The 19,873-nt window shown below is 39.2% G+C and overlaps 1 protein-coding gene across 3 annotated transcripts; it reads right to left on the reverse strand.

Moving 5' to 3' along the window:
• Positions 1-822: 822 nt before the first annotated feature.
• Positions 823-16,868, reverse strand: LOC103385106 (uncharacterized). 3 transcript variants are annotated; one of them, XM_025061212.1, is made up of 12 exons: positions 16,781-16,868; positions 13,057-13,145; positions 7,754-9,146; positions 7,348-7,601; positions 5,791-5,999; positions 5,487-5,650; positions 5,181-5,284; positions 4,749-4,809; positions 3,442-3,530; positions 2,370-2,489; positions 1,953-2,053; positions 823-1,819 (listed from the first exon to the last, which is right to left on the reverse strand). In XM_025061212.1, the coding sequence occupies exons 3-12, from the start codon at positions 9,120-9,122 to the stop codon at positions 1,312-1,314; spliced, it is 2,979 nt and encodes a 992-aa protein (XP_024916980.1). In that variant the 5' UTR covers positions 9,123-9,146; positions 13,057-13,145; positions 16,781-16,868; the 3' UTR covers positions 823-1,311. The 3 variants fall into 3 exon arrangements, with proteins under 3 accessions (XP_024916980.1, XP_024916978.1, XP_016886703.1); XM_025061210.1 differs by having other exon boundaries at positions 13,020-13,145; XM_017031214.2 differs by lacking the exons at positions 13,057-13,145; positions 16,781-16,868 and adding an exon at positions 10,096-10,810.
• Between the last annotated feature and the right edge of the window lie 3,005 nt (positions 16,869-19,873).

The raw sequence follows: 19,873 nt of genomic DNA on the forward strand, positions 1-19,873 counted from the left end.
GAACTGACCCTACCCCACCATTGCAAAACTGTTAGTACTTGTTATAGGGATACTGCATCACACTTTGGTAGAAAAAAATCTGTTTTTGTTTAACTCGGTAAACTAAAAGCAAAAAACTCAAAACGCTATTGGCCACATTGGCTGGTTGGTTGTGAACAGATGCTGATCTGAAAAGGGGAAAGGTCTCAGTAACTACTGTTTATTCTTTCCTCACTCCTCCCTCCCTCCTCATTGACCTGGTCTCCTTTCACCCTCTTATCTACGTGCTGTCTACCTCTCTCTGAAAACACAGAGAATAGTGGTTGCACTGATTTCTGCATACTGACAAACAGCATGCAGGTATCAACAGCATGTGTAGCAGCATGTAAAGGCTAAACACATCTGGTGACTATTAATCAGTATTTTATACACAGCAGAGACAGACTGATTGTTTGAAAGATGAATATTGGCTATATAAGACTGTATATGCTAAAACAGAGGAAATGTCATTATGTATACCGTATATGCTAAAACAGAGGAAATGTCATGGTACCTATAAAAAGCAACCCCCCAAACCCACCGAGCCAGAAACGTATTAAAGATGTAAATGACTAATCTACACAAGACTGTGACTTCAATTAATGTGCCAAGGACACACACATGCATGAAATAAAAAGATAAGAAGCAAACACACATACCTGCACACATTTGTGACCTTTACACTCAACACTGAATGGAACACGCATTTTGTATACCTTGGTGGTTACACATTCACACAGAGGTTTTTAACACTATTTATGTATAGGCCACATTCATAAATATATATATAAAGTACAAGAATTATCACTGCCTTACAGAAAGGTTTATTAGGCGATAGGTACATAAGTGGGTTAATTACTAAATGTGAGCATGTGAGGGATGGAAGTCAGTTTTCTATCTTAAATAAAAAAAATAAACAAATAACTACTCACACACACACACATACACATTCATTTTAACCATCAACCGGACAATCTAGACTACAAAATATAGACTACAAATATAGGCATAGTAGAGATAAATGCCAAAAAGCATAAAAGAAAAAATTTCAAAGGTAAAGATTTGATTGGATCGGCCAGATATTTAACTATATATTCTGAAAAAAAATTCCAACTAGCTTGAAATTTAATGTTTAACAATTTATTCAGACGTAAAGTGTACAAAAAACAAGTTACTTTAAAGCTTTATGAAAGTAAAAAAATATACATATATGTATTATATATATATATATATAATTTATATATTTTCAGTTTTTGATGTGTCAGACTGCAGTGATTCTAATGCTTTTTGGCACTACTGCCAACCGATGGACTCTTCCTCTCCCACAGTCACAGCTTTAACCTCAGTGTTATATTCAAAGGCCACAGGACCGGAACTGTGTCCAAAGGAGACCCATGACTGCTGGAAAGGTGGTACACTGTGGGGATCTCTTTGATTGGAGTCACTGGCATCTATGGTGGTGATTCCATGAATGGTTGGTATCATGTTGGTATAGGTGATTGCAGTACTGGGATCTAAGACATTGACATTGCTGAGCGCAGCTGTGCCTCCATTGGTTATGATATTGCCCGTGTTGCTGGTGTTACTTGATGTGTCAGAAAGGCTGGCAGAGGAAAAAGTCAGAGCTGGAACCTCAGGTGGAAGCAAATGGCCGCCTGAGGGGGGCAATAGGTTAGTGGAACAGCTAAGGGACAGGCGCTGAGACAGCAGCTGATGCTGAAGACGTCGGTTAGTCCAGTCCTCCTGGGGCTGGCGGTGGATCTTCATGTGAGCGTTGCGGGATTTGATTTTGTAGAACATTCTGCAGAGAGAGTGAGGAGATTGTATGTGAAAAATAGACCTGAAGATGAAAACCATCTGTTGATTTGCCCCAAGGCCAATCAGAGAAACCAGTGTATGTTGTTGATTCAGCTAGTTGGTCTTGTTTCACTCACTTGCCACAGATCTTACAGGGGAAGAAACTGGCCAATGGGGGCACAGAGCCCGCCTCCACCAAAGTAAACTGCCGGTCCACTGGCTGACAAACGGGCGTCACCTGTGAAACCAGTACCAATCAAAAGCTGACATGCTGAGACTGAGTGGTTAAGCTGCATTCCGCACACTGGATGGCAAAGCAGTACAAGCTGAATTCACAAGACAAAGCAAACACGGCATTGCTGATAGAGTAAAGCACAAACAACCTTGGTCTATCAGTTTCTATTATCTTAACAGCTTTGCATGACTCAGTAAGGCTGAGCAAACGCCGCTGAACAAGAAACAGAAAGAGAGTAAGGCACGTAAGTGTGCCACGAGGATGGAGTGAAAAAAAAAAAAAGTGTGCCACGAGGATGGAGTGAAAAATACATTCTTACACTTTTCTGCTGCCCCAACTCTTTGTCCACGTTCTCCTCCCTCAGTTTCTTCTGCTTGTCCAGAAGCTTCCTGCTCAGGTAGTAAAACTCAATGCACTGGCTCACAGTCTTTGTTCTTACCTGCAAACACACACATATGCAAGGGCAGTTACATAGATTTTCTCAGTGAAGTTTCCTCATGCACGAAGTCACGATGAACAGAAATAAAACTGAATATAATTAAAAGCAGAGGTAAAGTATTCACATACTCTGTGTTTGGAAAGAAACCTGTATAACTTGCTCCCAAAACTCAAACCCCAGAAGGTAAAGTACTGCAAATAAAACTGTCAGTGTGTGACTATCCAACCATTGGTTGCAAAGTAATTACTTTAACACTGTGTAAGATGAGTGTAACAACACACATGAATTATACACTCTGTCTGCTCTGAGGCCAATGTGTTCAATGAGATGACCTCCATACTCCCTGGTTGTTTTGGACGAGCAGGGTTTGATTAAAGCAGGCTACCAATCTTTAAAGTGAATTTGTAGCAACACTTGCAAAGAATCTTGCTTTGAAGGGACCGGGGTGAGTCATGCAGTGACTGGTGAGACACCGGGAGTCAAATGGGTGTAGTAAAAAGCACAAACAGAAACAGTAATACACTGCACCTGAGGAAATGTAGCCTCACCACTGAGCAACGACACACGGAAAGAGAGCAATGGTAGACTCACACAGACACTGGTGCCTTGGTGACTTTTGAATTCACGTTTGTATACTTTCAGCAGAGTGTTTGCATTTGTTGTATATACTGGCTGTGCAGGTGGAAGGAAGGAAAGTGAACTAGTTGTCATTTTGACACTGCACACAACCAAATGTGACCTCTGCTTTTAACCCATCACCAAAGTGAACAGAGGGCAGCTTTAACCCCCAGGGAGCAGTGTGTGGGGACGGTGCCAGCACCTCAGTGATAACTTGGCAGCTGGTGGACTCGAAACTGAAGGCTTCCGAACCCAAGTCCGCTTCCTTAACCACTAAGCCACAGGTGTGAAAAGCATGGCAGACAAACTGGCAAAGCACAACTTATTGTCCTACCCTTTTTTGTATATGTGAAAAGTCCTTTCCATTAGATTTAAGTGCTTCAGAGAAGACACTCTTTTCAGTGTCTGTCCAAAAGTCACTCCCTGCAGAGAGAGGGAGAAAGAGTTGGGGGAAGGGCAGAGAGGACATGACAAATGATGAAAACAAATATCAAACTTTTGTTTTCTATACTAATACCAAACGCTACCACTGGCAGTGAAATATGGATAAGGAATTAGAGCAACTGACAGAAAACATATGTGAATGAAAATAAGACGGGTGACTGTGATCATGTGACTTCAGGTCATCCCACATTCACAAAAGAGAGCGGGGAAGTTTGGAATTAGCAAAGGAGAACTGGACTAACTTAGGGGGTCAGTATTGAGATGGAAGGCTCTTTGAATGCTGGGACAATCAAAGACAATCGTCTTCCACAAAACAACAAAAATACTATAGCAATATAAAACAATATTTTCATTATATGTGACAGGATTGTGGTAAATTATGTTCAGAAAGTAGGTTTATAAAAGCTGAACAGAAAATAGCCTTCTAGACTTTTCTTTTCTCCATTTTTGGCCTCTGTTTATGGTAGAGTGTTAACACTGACCATATCTGGGGCAGTTTGAGGTTTTTTCAGACCTCTTTTAGCCTACAACATACAGTAGTATGGCCAATATGTGGCCCGTATGTGACCAAGATGTACAACTACACAAGTGACATCATCACAAATATTTTGCTATGCAGGAATATAATTAAGTATTTGTTGAATAGGAGGAAATGAGAAAAAAATATACTATTTCTAACTGCATTACTACAAATAGGGCTGCAGTCCAATCATAATGGTTACCAGCAAGCCAACCAAATGAGATGACGGCAATGTTTAATAAAGAAAGCAATGTCGATTTGCACTGTGTAAATAAAAACTAAATGAAAGCATCAAAGTATAACGCATTATAAAGCAGTACCACCTATAACAATACATGGGTAACTTCATATGTAAAGGGGTGTTTCCTTCTGTTGATGAAGCTGTAAAGTTGTAATTACTGGTTTTTGTCTCAATAGACTTTTCTTCCTCTTAAACAGGAAGAACACACATCAAATAATAACCTGTCTCCAGGATCAGAATATTTTAAGCTATCCAAATTTGCAGCAAGGTCTGACTCATAACCAGGAAAGAATGTTAAAAGTATTAAAATGACATGTCACATGACCGAACAGGAACACAGAGCATTATTCAGTGGATGCACAACTTAATACATTACTAAGTAATCACATGGACTATTTGAAAAATGCCTTTAATAGCTGCATGATATTTAGGTTACCGGCATAATGGTAGTCTCCAGCTGGTGAGGGCTGCCGGAACAACAGCATCTCCAATGTGGCCTGAAGAGAAGGAATACATATGGAAGGAATTTAAATTTAATTTAATTAGGTAGAGAAAAAAGAAAGAAAAGAGAGAAAGAAAGAAAGAAAAAAGAAAGAGCGAGAGAAAGAAAGGAAGAAAGAAAGAAAGAGCGAGAGAAAGGAAGGAAGAAAGAAAGAAAGAAAGAAAGAAAGAAAGAAAGAAAGAAAGAAAGAAAGAAAGAAAGAAAGAAAGAAAGAAAGAAAGAAAGAAAGAAAGAAAGAAAGAAGGAAAGGAAGAAAGAAAGGAAAAAACAAACAAACAAACAAACAAACAAAAAAGAAAACAATGAAACAATAAATAAAGGAAAAGGGAATAAAAGAGAGAAAGAACATAAAGAAAGGACTCTGACCATCATGTCCCCATGGCAGGAGTGCAAACAGTGCAGAGCCAGCTCTGTGTTACTGCCCCCTCCTGGTAAACAACTCGAACTGCACAATGACATCAGCTTCTCCACTGTGCACACAAACAGGTTATTATTTTAAAATAATGTAAAAAAAAAAAACACCTTATATGAATAAAAACCTAGTAATAACATATACATTATATTTTTCAGTTTCAGTCTGATTATGAAGATGACAATCCTGCATCTAATCTACTGTGTTACATCATTACACTGACCTCAGAGTGGAAACATGCATCTAGGCATGACACTTACCTTGGTTGTGTAAGTTGTGACTCTCCTCCAGCTCCTCCCATGGTTTCCAAAGCAGCTGTTCTCTCGAGGATTCCTGGACGGGTACGTCTATGACTGACACGTCGCTTTCAACTAAACGTGGAGGAGGGAGCTCTGCCTGGAACTGATGACCTACATTGACACACCTGGTTAAAGAGAAGAAGAAAGAGGCAGAATGGAATAGTGAATATAAAAATACAGAAGAGTAAAAATTTAAAAAAATATGTATGGATTGCTTTGTCTTCCACAATGTTTAGTTTCTTCGTAGTCTCCAGTAATTACTCACGGTGTCACACCACATTCCTCTTCCTCTGCATCAAATGCTGTGTAATCATCTTCATGACGGGGCAGAGATAAGGAGGAGAACAGCCCTGTCCCTTGGCGGAGTGGATTAAGAAGGGGCCGGGGAGTGTAGTGGCCCCTTTTCTGACCTCTGTTGGAGTGAATGACACTGGGAAAGGGAGTTCCAGTGTATATGGAAGTTGCTGATTGTTGCTGTAGGAATAAAAAACATCGAACTGTCTTGAAACAATATGCGAGAACAAAGTACATTTTGGAGGCTGAAGAATTCAGTCTGAGCCAAAATGGTTCACATTTTTTGAAGAAATACTATGAAATATTACAATTTCTTTAAACAATGTTGTACTTTCAAAATGTGAAACTGCAGAAATGCAACACTATAGATCATATGTGTCAAACTCAAGGCCCAGGGGCCAAATGTGGCTTGCCAAGCTATTTTGTGTGGCCCGCCAGAGCTTAAAAAGCATTCAGCATGGTCCAAGTTTTTTTTATTACAATTGCAATGAACAATATTTGCAGCTTGAATAAATAATCAATTGCAGAAACCTGTTTTAGTCTGTTATGAAGTAGTTACATCTATACCAGTGGTCCCTGACCTTTTTTCAGCCAGTACCACCTGTTACCTGTTATTACCAGATTATCTTTAAATAAAGACAGTAAATGGATTTGATTGGATTTTCCTTGAATAAAGTACATTAGTAAAAATTAAGTACATTTTTTACTGTGTCCTACTGCCCGGTACCAAATGACCTATGGACTGGTATTGGTCCACGGACCGGGGTTTGGGGACCCTTGAGCTATACAGTTATCCAGCTACAACCGGCCCTTCAAGGAGAACTGTATTGCCGATGTGGCCCCCTGGTGGAAATAAATTTGACACCCCTGCTATAGATGGAACGCAGAAGTAGACCCCCTTCTGGCAGCTACGCAGTGGTGCAGTCTTTCTTCTGACTCAGTAAAAATTGAGGTGTGAACAGTTGTAGACCATTTTTGGCCTCTGTTTATGGTAGAGTGTTAACACTGACCATATCTGGGGCAGTTTGAGGTTTTTTCAGACCTCTTTTAGCCTACAACATACAGTAGTATGGCCAATATGTGGCCCGTATGTGACCAAGATGTACAACTACACAAGTGACATCATCACATATATTTTGCTATGCAGGAATATAATTAAGTATTCATTGAATAGGAGGAAATGAGAAAAAATATATTATTTCTAAATGCATTACTGCCAATAGGCCTGCAGTCCAATTATAATGGTTACCAGCAAGCCAACCAAATGAGATGATGATATGAGATTTTCCCTCCTTACTGTGTTTACCAACAATCGAAATTCTCTGAGACACCTCTCTAAATTATGACGGCAGTCGACCAGTTTCACTTCATATGTCAAAGCCAATGGATGTTTCCTTTTTAGGTACGTAGACAACAACACACAAATCACTTTTTAGTCTTTACTTACTTACAAGCCTGTCTTTCCTCCTAAAAAAGTTGTATTTTCTGTTTCTTCTTGTTAGTAAAAAGCAGATGTGTTTTGTTCTACCTGTGGCTGTGACTGGTTCGGTGTGGCTTGGCCATTCTTGACTTTCTGGGTCACAGTGTAAGGAGCTGTCTTTTCTGCTGCATCACTGTGTAGGCTCAAAAGGTGAGGAGGAGGAGACTGAAGAGGAAGAGGAGGACAGGACATGCGCAGTGATGTATTCATGGGAGAGAGCACCGTGGGCTGAATGTGGGAGGACATTTGGTGAGTTGATGAGGTGAGGAGTGAATCAGGAGACTGGAGGATGTCATGCTGGACTGGAAGACAAACAGAAGGCACAGCAATAATAAAAAAAGGGAACTTTGTGCTGATGCTGGGTACAAAAGCTTCAACAAATAATTCAAATGTAGTATTGTTCCTGCTACTAGTCACAAAACTGGAGTTCATGATACTTTACATGTATTATTACCATAATCAACGTCATGGGGAGATCTCATGTTGTTCTCATTGCTGCCGGGGTCACCAGGGGACTGTGGAAAACAGTGGGGCAGCAGTGGGAACTTCCATAACATTCCAGAGGACACAACAGGTGGGAGAGCCTGAAGATGGGTATTGAAAAACTGCAGTGTACTGAAGGATTCTTCCTCCTGGGCCAAAGGATGTCCATTTCCTCCAAATGAAATAGGAGAGTCCATTTTGGGTGGGGAATGAGAAGGTGGCGGGTGAGGTGTGGGAGGCGGGCTGAGAACTGAAGACATGATGTGTGATGAGGAAGGAGGAGAGGGGAAAGAGGGGAGAGAGACATGGCCTGATGAAGAGTAGAAAGAGGAGGGAGAGTAGGAGTGTGAATCAAATCCGCAGTTGTATCTGGACTTCACCGCCATGGGAATTTCTCCGTTCCCTGGTCCGGATTTCCAGCTCTGTTCTGAGGACTCTCCACTGGAAATCACTGGAAATCTTCTCTTTCGTTGAGAGAGGAAAGCCTCAGAGAAGGAGTCGAGCTTCTGAGTGTACGTCCCAATGCTACTGTGAATAGGTGGAGGACCCGGGTCTCCTTCTCGTCTAGATCTACCTTCTGTTCGACTCAAATGGGAGACATTGAGCCACTGAACATCAACATCGGCAGCTTGATTACGCTCTTTTCCTGAGCCACAGTTGGCGCTGTAGTCTTCTTCTGGTTCTACATAATAATCACTCCCTCTTGAATTTCTCCTACAGTAATCACCACTGCAGTCACTGAAGGTTCCTGCAGATCCTTTGCTGTTAGAGCAATGGTTCAAGTTAGCATCAGTCTGGTGGAATGTTTCTCTTTTAGCATCACCGCTGACCTGGGAATAACTATAATCATTTCCACTGAGTTTACGCCTGAGTGCGTCCCGGGTGCCATAGTTCAGGGAGTAGGACCCGCCATTTGTAATGCTATAGCCATCCCTCGTATCATGAAGGCCATCTACTGGGCTTTCACAGCTCTGAAAAACGTCCCAATCCTTTTCTTTTTTACAAGCACCAAACCAGACGTCAGCATAATGACCACCAAAGCTGCCATTTCTATCAGGATGGCCTCTCATGCTCACATCACCATCCACACTGGTAACACTTGGAGTATGGAATCCTCTGTCATCAGCGCTGCTTCTTCTTCGAACCCCCGATGAGCTGCTTAAAGTTGGAAAGGACGCGGTGGATGCTGTGTCTTCACCTCGACTCACACACTGCTCCAGGGACTCCATGGCAGGCTGATATCCCAGCTCGGCGCTCTGGAGGTCGGCTAAGTTCTGGTGGAAAGACGGATGACTGTGATGGTGGTGGAGGTTGGAGAAGGTGCATGAAAGGTCCTCCATGTTTGTTTGTGTTGGCTAGTTTGACTGCACAGAAAAGGAAGAAACATAATGAAAGTGAAAACCAGCAACAAACCAGCGATCCTAACTATCGCAGCAGAACTCCGCAGCATTACTAGTTTGTGGGGAGCCAAAACAATGTGAATTTATATTTATTTAAGATTGTAAAATATGGCTTGGTCGGACAAAGGAACCTTGTAAGTAGTGTGATACTGGCAAAGTACTAGTTTTATATTTTAAACAGAAGGTGTTTTTAAAATAAATGTTCCATGAAGTAGCCACTCAATATTTACCTGTTTGAAATGAATTCTGTCCTGCAGCGGTTGTAAATTCTATAAATGTCGTTATGATTCATTAATCTGTTCCTAAGTCATTATAAATGTAAGCATTTTGCTGAAACTCTATTTTCTACAAGGTGCTTATTTCCATTTAAAAAGGTTTATTATACTTGTAAAAAAAAAATGTGAACACAATCGAATTTTGGGCAACTGTAAAAACCCTGAGCGTAGCCGACATTTGTGTGTGAGACCCATGTCTGCAGATGAGCCACATATAAAAAGTCGCTACATTACATTTATCTAAAAAATAAACCATACGGCTGTTTAAGTTAAAGTTCTGCAGTTGTTGTCCGTTTTTTGCAAGAAAGTTCCTGGTCATGAGGAACACAAACACCTGAAGGTAAGAGAGACAGACCATCAAAGGATGGTCTGTCTCTAAAATGTTTTCTGGGTCAACTTTTTTTTCACTGTCGTCAAAAATAAAACACTTTTTTTTTATAAGGTTAATGAGAACTGAGAGAAACACATTAACAGTACTGTGTCGCCAACATGTTACTTTTAAACAGAGGTGGTGTTTCTACTTGAAACCACATTCTGCTGCATGGAGGAAAACAAGTGAGTCAGAAAGAGAAAGAAAGAACGACGAGAGATGAGATGAAGACAGATACACTGTATACGCTCTGAGGCTTTGTCTTTACCAGTCCTTGGCTTTTGATTTCCTTCTCACACATGTTTGTCCTCAGTTCTTTTCTGGTTCGGATTGTTGCTCTTCGACTGTTCTTCATGATTCTTTCCTGACTTTTTGCTGCTCTGTCACTCAGAAAAGCTTGTCAACCTTTAACTTTGCCTTTACAAACTCCCCTTCTTACACACACACACACACACACACAAGTCAACTCATCAACTAACTCACAAGAGCACATGTAAACATTATCACACACACCTCAAATTTCACACTTACACACACACACATACACACACTCATGCACAAAGGCACACAAACGCGTTCACAGGTGTCATTAGAGACCAGTGATGTTACTGCTTTTTTGTCGTCGTGGTAACCACATCCTGAGGAAACAAGCACTGACGGATCTCCCTCCTTAAGCTATCTTTATCTCTCTGCCTCCCTTCACCAACTCTCTGTCTTTTCTTTTTTGTCGCAGCACCAAACTTTGTCCTTTTTTACTTTTTTTTTTTCCTGTTACAGTTTAATCTCTCGGCTACGACTTCACGTTTTCTCATACGCTGTTAGCGTTTTGGTGATCGCTCTCATTTCCTGTGCGTTTTTTTTCTTTGAGTTTTCAAAGTGTAACAGTGTATATATTTAGTTGGTTAACCTTTACTTGAACGTTTCTGTGAACAGAAACACAACACATTCAAATCCAATTAAAAACATTTTTACACATGATTTACATTCCACATGAAGCACTTGGATGAATAGGTAACATGACAAAGAAACACTTAAAATAAATATTTGCAGTCTGACCGTTCTGTACTGGAGCTAACATATAGATGATATATAACCATACATAACGTTTTTGAAAAGTCCAGTGTTAAATATGACATAAAATATATATATATATATATATATCTAAAAGGTCTCTCCTGTAGGACAGAGAGGTGAACGTTTATTTTCTTGTGAAGTGCAAATTTAAAACGTCCGACCTGCAGCATTTGAGGGTCATCCTTGGGATCTGGCCTGTATCTGACCCTTGTGTACACATTTATGTGGGGCTGCATGAAGCTCATTTGGTGAATGTGTGTATGTGCGTATGTGCGTATGTGCGTGGGTGGGCCCGTAGATGTTTACCAGATCAAGATTCTCTGACTGAGTCAGCTGACAGGAAGAGAGAGAGAGAGAGAGAGAGAGAGAGAGAGAGAGAGAGAATGAAACAGGAAGGAAGATAGCGACAAACGGTGAGGTTCAGGGAACCCTCTAAACAACGAGCGGCCCACCTACTCATCCATCCGCCACACATGCAAAAACTAAAAAGAAGGGAGGGCTAAATATTAATTTTTGCCTTTTTAAATTAGATTTTCATACTCATATCATTGTTCTGTGATCTGTGGTCACACACACACACACCATCTTTGTACTGGGGCCTGAGTTCATCAGCAGCAGTTTTTTTTTTATCTGTATAAAAAATGTGAGCAGGATTTAAATACTTTAAATACTATGGTATTTATATTAAGAGTACTACAAAAATTGAATTCATAACCAGTAGCAAAGCAAAATGATGCTTGCAGTATTTCATTGAAAAGTCCCGGGCTAATACGGACCCAGAAACGATCCTGTTAAGGATGAGATTTGGTCTGTGTAGTTATTGCTACATTCAGAAAAAGGGGCTTTAGTACTGGAGAGGGTGAGTCGCTTCAGTAAATCGTACGGCTGATCTAGGGCTTAAGCTTTGACGCATCTCTGTATGCTATCATTTCATCTTTTTTTTTTCCTGTTGTCTAATGCCGGAGGTTTTTATTCCTGTTCACAGCGTTTATCATAGTTTCATTTGATAGAGTTAAACTGGGCTGAGATGAATTGCTGTAAGTAACACTGTCACTGTTGGCGGTTGATGACGCTCTCAGGGTTTGATAGACACATGTTTTATAATGAGTCACAGATCTATGAAATATTTTATATTAATTTTTTCATCATATTAGTCAAAGGTCATCCACAGATTATTCACGACTAGCCTGAATTATTCCCAGTTTTAATTAATCACAGTTAATCATGATTGTTTGAGATAGTTAGTTTAGAATAGTTTAGAATGAGTTTTATTGAAAAATGATATACGGTAACTATACAGTAAAAGTGTTGCTTTACAGAGTTGGTGGACTAACTGTCATAACTGTGTATCTTGTGTAGTTGTAGAACGGGGCAAGAGTTGCTTTGTTAAACTTGGGTGAAGCTTTCTCAATGTTATTAATACGTCTAATGTCCCTCACAATCCATTGGACAGTTGGTCAGCTGTAGACTGTAGCCCTAACGTCCTGTACTCCGTATGTGCCCTAAAACACATGTTGGGTATTGACTTGTAATTTTGATCTCGAAGCGTTTCAATGAAATCAAAACTCTTTTTCTGCAGTGTGCGTGTTAGAGTATGAATGAGTGGATGGATGATACAACGATTGGATATATAGTGTGCAGTACACATGCGTTAAAAACAAACTTAGTTTCAACATTTATTAAACATTATTAAAGAGTTAGTTGTGACAGCAGTAATATTAAGTCATTGGAGTATGTGACGAATGCATCCTCCACACAAGTGCATACAGTATGCACAGTACTCCCGCCTTAAATAACCTGTGTCAGTGACCTTATCAGTGATTTAAGGTGGAATTTAAGGTGTCTTCTAGGTTTATCTTTGTTTTTATTTAATCATTTGTTTATTGTTGCATTAAATGTTACTGATGTGAATCAAAATGAAATCAGCAGCCCTGGATCTGAACAGGACGGTGTTTTATTGTTTTAAATGATCATCCTAATTACCTATTTTCACAGAAAAAAAGCACATTCTGCCGTGTGTTTAAAGGTGCATGAACTCATGTGTCAGAAAAAAAAGCCGAAAAGAAATTCTTAAATGAGAGGATGTGAGAGGAAACAGGAGTGTAGAGGTGTACGAACCGGGGAAAACGCTTCTCTGTTTTTCTTTCAGATTTACCATAAAAACCCTCCGGAGCAGAGGAGGGGGAAAGAGACGAGCGTTCTGGACTTTTTTCTCCTGAGACGTCACTCCGCCTGAGCAGATCGCTGGAAAAATAAGACACGAACAGAAGATATTAGATTAGAACAGGTCACAGTACAGCTCAGGAGAATTCATTTGGTTAATAAACTCAGTGTGTCTCTGTTACATTTGTTAATGCATACATGGATGAGTTTTTGTTTGTTTTTTATGAACCGATTAATCTGTTTTAATCAATTTCATACAAAACAATCAAAGGGACATGTGTCTCTGATGTCATTTTTTGTTTTTCTTTTGTAATGTATTGGACACTGAATTGTGCAAAAACGTAAATTTTGCAAATAATTTTTTTTTTATTTTCATTTTCATTTTTTTCATTTTTGTCTGCAATATAAACCACCAAAAACAGAGAAGTCAGTTTACAGCACAAGGAAAAACAGGGAAAACACTCTGGTAGGTGTTTACACTGCAATTCTGAATTAGCTTTGCATAAAGTCCAAAGGAATCCAATGAAAATGAGTTATTACAAGACCTAGTGAAATAATGTTAAATACAATAGCGCATTACATTACGATGTTATATTGTCCATTTGATAAAATATTCGTACCGAAAATTTAAAAAAATAAAGCAACAACAAATTTTTCATTATTCGCTTTGTTATTTAATTCATTTAAATTCATTATTTGCTCCAGTATTTTATTACTTTAAGCAAATGTTTTTTTGGCAAACAATAAACTTTTATTTTTTTGCTTTTTTTGCCTGGACTTTCAAACTCGATTGAAGCGTAAACTTATTTTGACCATTATCAAAGAGACGGTCACGAGTAAAAGCGAGCGGCTGGATTTGAAATACTTATAAGAATTCAAAGAAAAATGAGAAAAAAATGTGACATATTAATATCTGCCCTCATTTAGACCACTGCATTTACATCACATGAAGGTTTTATTTTTCTATAGAAGATGGTTTGACTGATGCATTCTCACAGTACAATCTTACATAATAGTGAGGAGACGGGACCTTCAAAAGTAAAAGAGAAACATTCAAATCTTTGCAGATCCAAAGTTTCACTAATGATTTACCTTTGAATACATATGTTTGAATAGGATAATAGATGCACAAAAATGTCTTTATTCTTATTTAGTGCTCGGGCACTTTCGCCAAGTGAAGTCCAGTGATGCCTTTAGAGAAACATACAGCGTTCATCAGTGCAAATGTTGTTGAAAAATGTTCTAAACAACTTGGTTTTTGTTCATGATGGACCGATTTTTCAACAAACAAACAAACAAAATGTTTTCTAATTAAACAATTGTACACATCACAGAAAAACTGTGATAAAAATAATATATTTTTATTAAAACCTCAGATCAGCTCTAGTTCTGTTGTACCAGACTGAAAAAAGGTTTTGTTTACGCACCAATGACTGGTTAAATTCTTGGACTTTTCTTCTTTTGTCTTTTTTTTTATTTTAGTGACTATTCTGAGAAAACATGGCGTATCTTTCCAATGTTACGCAGACGATGGTCCGATTTGTATTAATTTGCATTGCATCAGATTAGGGTGCATCCAACTTGGAAGTCCTGATGCAATCAATACACACATGGCAAGGCACAATTTGAGTTGAAAAGAAAAGAAAACGGTTTTTGAGTTGAGGCGCCTGGCTTAATGTTGTTTCTACCAGTGATTTCTCAGAGACTCCTGTCCTAATTCTGTTCTGACAAAGGTCCAGCCTGGTGAATATTCATGCTTTGAATTGTTCTCTTCTACCGCTCTGACCGACGTCAGGCCTTTGTTTCTTTTCATTCTCTGAGGTTAGTTGAACGTGTTCTAAACAAAGGTAGTGTCGCACTCAGCTTTTTGCAGTTGTGTGTCCTAAATGTTATAATGTTTCATCATTATTATATTGGCCTGGTCATGTATCAGTATTTTCTCTTCATTTTTACTTTAAACACTTATTTCTGATGGTACGTCAATTCAAATATTAGTGAATATATCTTTTTATTTTTTTATTAAATATTTATTATGCTTTATGCCTAATAAGATCGTGCTTTCTGGTATTTATGTCTGTTTAATGGAGGCATGGGCAAACTACGGCCCATTTGGCTTTTTAATCCGGCCAGTCAAACTTGTCCAAATTATATTATTAATTTATATTATCATTATATTTCTGCCTTTTCTCTACAGCGCCCTCATTAAATGGTGTACAAAAGGCTAAAAGCATTTTAGCATTTAGCTTTTATGCCTGACTTTTATGGGTCATTTATCTTAGTTCACATGAACGCTCCATCTATCTGCTCCTGACCCGGCCCCCGTGTCAAATATTAGGACCCATTGTGGCCTGTGAGTCCAAATGTTTGCCCACGCCTGGTTTAATGGAAGGAGCTCTGGTGGTTATGGTTGTATACACGCACATATAGATTCTACATTGAACCAATCCAATGGCAGAGGAGCAGGGTGCAAGACGGTCTTTGGTACTTCCACACACCGCTACACTGACAGGCCTAGGATTAGAACCAGCAATCCTTTAATCACCAGGACACATTTCATTTCCTCACCAAAACAATTCAAATGCAAATAAAAAACGTGTTAAGAAAGACATTGAAAGAAACTGTCCAATAATGCTAACGTGATGTCATTTCCACAGCATCAGCCGTGATGCACCGTTAGTGTGTTAAAGTGGAGCAGCGATGCTGCAGCGATGCTGCAGCTGTTCTGTTCAGCGCCTGTTGAAGATGGAATGGAACATTTCTTCGAGTGCTGTTCTGTTCATCACTGTTGTCTCTGATTGAACAACTTTGAATTGTTCTACATTTCCATCAACCTCAGTTTCCTCATGTCATTGTTCATCGTGTGAAGGAAAATATCGAGGATTTAACGGGATCAAACAGTGATTGTGACACCAATCTGGTTGACCGGAAATTGATCATTATTTTGATTTCATAGTTGGTGCAGAAGCAAATATGTATCTCTACTTTCTCCCACCAGTGAGTGATGGTGGCCATGGAGGTGATGGAACCAAAGGAGGAATCACATCAGTGCTCTGTTCTAATGTGGTTCCACCATTTAGGCTGGTTTGAATAGAGAAAAAACAAATGTGGAAAAACCTCAGTAAGACAGATCAACAAAACCATGACAATGAATGAAAACATAAACTGTTTATGTCTGTTTCAGTGACCACTGCTGCTCTAGTCATGTGACCTGAAATGCTGAATTCTTAAAACAACGCTGATTATCAATATTTATTATTAAGAATTAAAAAGCGAACACACGTAGAAAGATAACCACACAAAGACATGTCAACACATTTCAGGAGAGGAAATTTCAGACTAAATCTGAATTCAAACTCAAAGGGATTTCTATACAAATGAACACAAGATAATGATTGTCAGTGGAAAACAATTGAACTTGGTAAAAGTCAAAACCACGCTGATAACATTTGAAAACATCTTTTGGATTTCCAAGCACAGATTAGAAAGTTCTAGATTATTCTATGCCTCTTTCCTCTATGAGTCTTTCCTTAAGCTGCAGACATTGACTTATTTGTAACTTGCTGACATGTAGACTCTAAATGTGGTAGAACAACAAGGCCTCCTTTCAAATTCAACAGGACCCCAAAAGCCAACGGGATGTCCGAAAAGTTTTAGTATTTTTAAAAGTTTGTAGCACCATGTTTATTTTGTTTTTAAAAAAGGAAATGAACTCTTACCTGTTATTTTGTCATTATACGAAAGAACGTGAAAGTGTCAGTAAACTACGTGTGTGTGTATCTGTGAGTGTGTGCAGTGTACTGGTAGATACACATGTGAGAGCAGAGGAGGAGCAGAGAGGAAGGAGAGAGGGAGGCAGATAGCCAATGAGAGAGAGAGCGAGAGACAGAGAGAGAGAGAGAGAGAGAGAGAGACGGATAGAGAGATGTAGATTAGTCACTTTTTGATCTTCATCATTTCATTGTACATCCACCTTGTCATCACACACACACACACGTGCCCGGTGTGCGCGCTCTTTCAAACTTCACATCTAGAAAAGTTGGTACTTATGTTAAATCACTATACACAATCATTTAAAAAGAAAATAATACTTTCAAACTTGTAGTAATAAAAATATACGGACAGTGTTTTCATCCACTAATCACATTCTAGTTCATTTTGTCTTCTATCACCTCATTCTTTCAGAATGATGGCGCTAGTCCCTGAGATTTCAAAAGTTGGACAAACCAACACTCCAACCTAATGACTGCCTTTTTGGAGTCTTCCGTTCAAATCCTGTCACACTTTTTGTATCAATGCATTTGCTAATCTGTCTATCGATGAGTTTTCTTCTCAAGTCAACACCAAGTCGACACGATCCCTTAAACAAGTTCTTCACATATAAGGAAGTGTAGTTTGTAGTTTCAATAACACACCCAGGTTGTATACTAATGTAACAATTTCTATGACGTCGGTTAGAATTGGTGTGATTTATATAATGTTTATTATTCCACACTTTTTTGCTAGGCTACTGTTTTGGCTTTGAGTTCCTGGCTGTCTTAAGTTAGGCTAACACACTGTACACTCTGCCCGGTAACACTTCCATTCATGTGTTCATGCATTAATTGTCTCTTCAGTCTGCATGTTGTTGGACAGGGCGGGTGGGTGAGGAGTGGGTGCCTGGATAAGGAACACTGAGAACTGCTTAGGACTGAACTGGTGGTGTTCTCACTGAAGAGCACGAGGGGCTCCTGGCCTTCCACCACATGGTCCTCTATGAATGATTCTAGAGATTTTTAAATGTCAGATCTGGACTGTTGGCAGGCCAGTCAAGCAGACACACACACACACACACACATACCATGTCTACAAAGCCATGCTTTTTTTATGTCCAAATGGCTATTAAAAGCCACGATGGCAGTGATACCTGGGGATTCCTCACATCATATATAGTGAGAATCTACTCCCAAAACGAGCTGAAACAAGGACTCATCTGCCCACAGAGGAAAAAGAAAAGAAAAAACAGATGAACTGCAAAAAGCATTTTGAGCATTTAAATTAGGGCAGCAGTGTCGTGGATGAAGGTTCTCGCACTGTAGTAATACTACAGATTTTACTACAAGTACAAAAAGAAACACTCCTGACAATGTATTATTGTTGAACTTGTTGTACCACTGGAAAAAGAAATATATATTTCTACATACAGACGATGATCATTTCCAACACGACAGTATTCCGTATTAAATGTGTCATTTAGCGGCAGATGGCTATTAAAACTAAAACTAAATAATCAAAGCTGTTGAAGAAGATTTCTTCAATTCCTGCCAGTATATCAGCGTTGTCTTCAACTAAACAGGAGTACATTTTTAGTCAATTTAAACTAGAAGATTATTACACATACTTTTTGTGAGACTTTTGTCTGGTGGTGTGCTGTGGGGTTTTTGCTGATGATATATATGTGCCGTGGCTCAAAAAAGGTTTGGAAACACTGTGTTAACATCCCTTCATACACCTGATCTTGAGTTAAGCAGGGAAGCTGCCAGTTTTGTTTTACCAATAGCAAGCACGCTGAGCGATCCCTTCCTATCTCCCTGTATCACAGCGAAGCTAAAGATGGTCTGTTGTGTCTGTTATCGGGAGGCATCTCAAAAAGGCTGAAGAGCCACATCTGGCCCGGAAGCCAGAGGTTGTAGAACCCTAATTCAAGTGACAGGTTTTACACCAAAGGGTTGGGAATAAGACCTTGGTTCATTCATTTGCCCGTGTCGCTGCGACACAACGTCAGTGTGACATCTGACAATCAGCTTTGTGCGTGGCTTCATTCTCACACGCACACATGAACATACACACACTTTCAGTCTGAGTAGGTGCCGTTCTTCTTATTCTACTTTGATTCTTGGCCCCAGCCTCGACCTGTATCTTCCTCGTCAACATCTACACACTCTCTCACACACACACAGTCCACCTCTAAATGTCAAAGTGTCAAATGTGACGTTTCTGCCTTTTTTTTCATTTTCACTCTGGCACATCTCCTGGTTACATCCTGATAGCGTAGTCCAATGCATTAAATAGCACAAATGACATAGTAATACATGTAATACAAGAACATCTCCCGTCCTAACAAACCCACTGACATCTAACATGCACCTCTTCTTACTCTATGACCTACAATCCTTATGACTTACTTATGACATATTCTTATGACATACTATTCTTCTTACTCTATGACCCACTATGACTATAACTGTATGTTTACTATTTATTTATTTATTTATTTATTTAAATGTATTTTGTATGTTTACTGTAGGTATTGCGTTTTTATCCAGAGTGTCAGTCACTCTGGATAAAAACGTCTCGTAAATGATCTTGTATGTTTACTGTAGCTAGATCTGTAGCTAGGTCTCGTAAATGTATTGTAATGTAATATTCAGCCACTCTGGATAAAAACGTCTCGTAAATGTATTGTAATGTAATATGATGTATTGTAACATGTGCATTATAAAACAATAAGTTGTAAAATATATAACACATTTCATATTTTTTGTACAAATACAAACATGGACGTTTTTTCCCATTATCATTCCTTGTACTCAAATGCTGTTCTGACGCAGTATTAATACACCATTATCAAAATGTGTAATTTTTTTATCACTGTTTTCAACACGTTTTTGCTCTTCAGTTTTTTCCATTAATTGAAATCAATCTTCTTAAGTTTTTTTTCATAGTTACTTTGAACTCTATGAGAATTTCTGCTCGTGCAACTGAAGCATCTCCACCTTATAACACCTCCCTGTTCTCCTCTGCAGATGTTGTTCATTGTTTTCTACAGCAGT

The sequence above is a fragment of the Cynoglossus semilaevis genome, chromosome 1 (genome assembly GCF_000523025.1).
Source record: "Cynoglossus semilaevis isolate Cse_v1.0 chromosome 1, Cse_v1.0, whole genome shotgun sequence".
Taxonomy (NCBI): Eukaryota; Metazoa; Chordata; class Actinopteri; order Pleuronectiformes; family Cynoglossidae; genus Cynoglossus; species Cynoglossus semilaevis.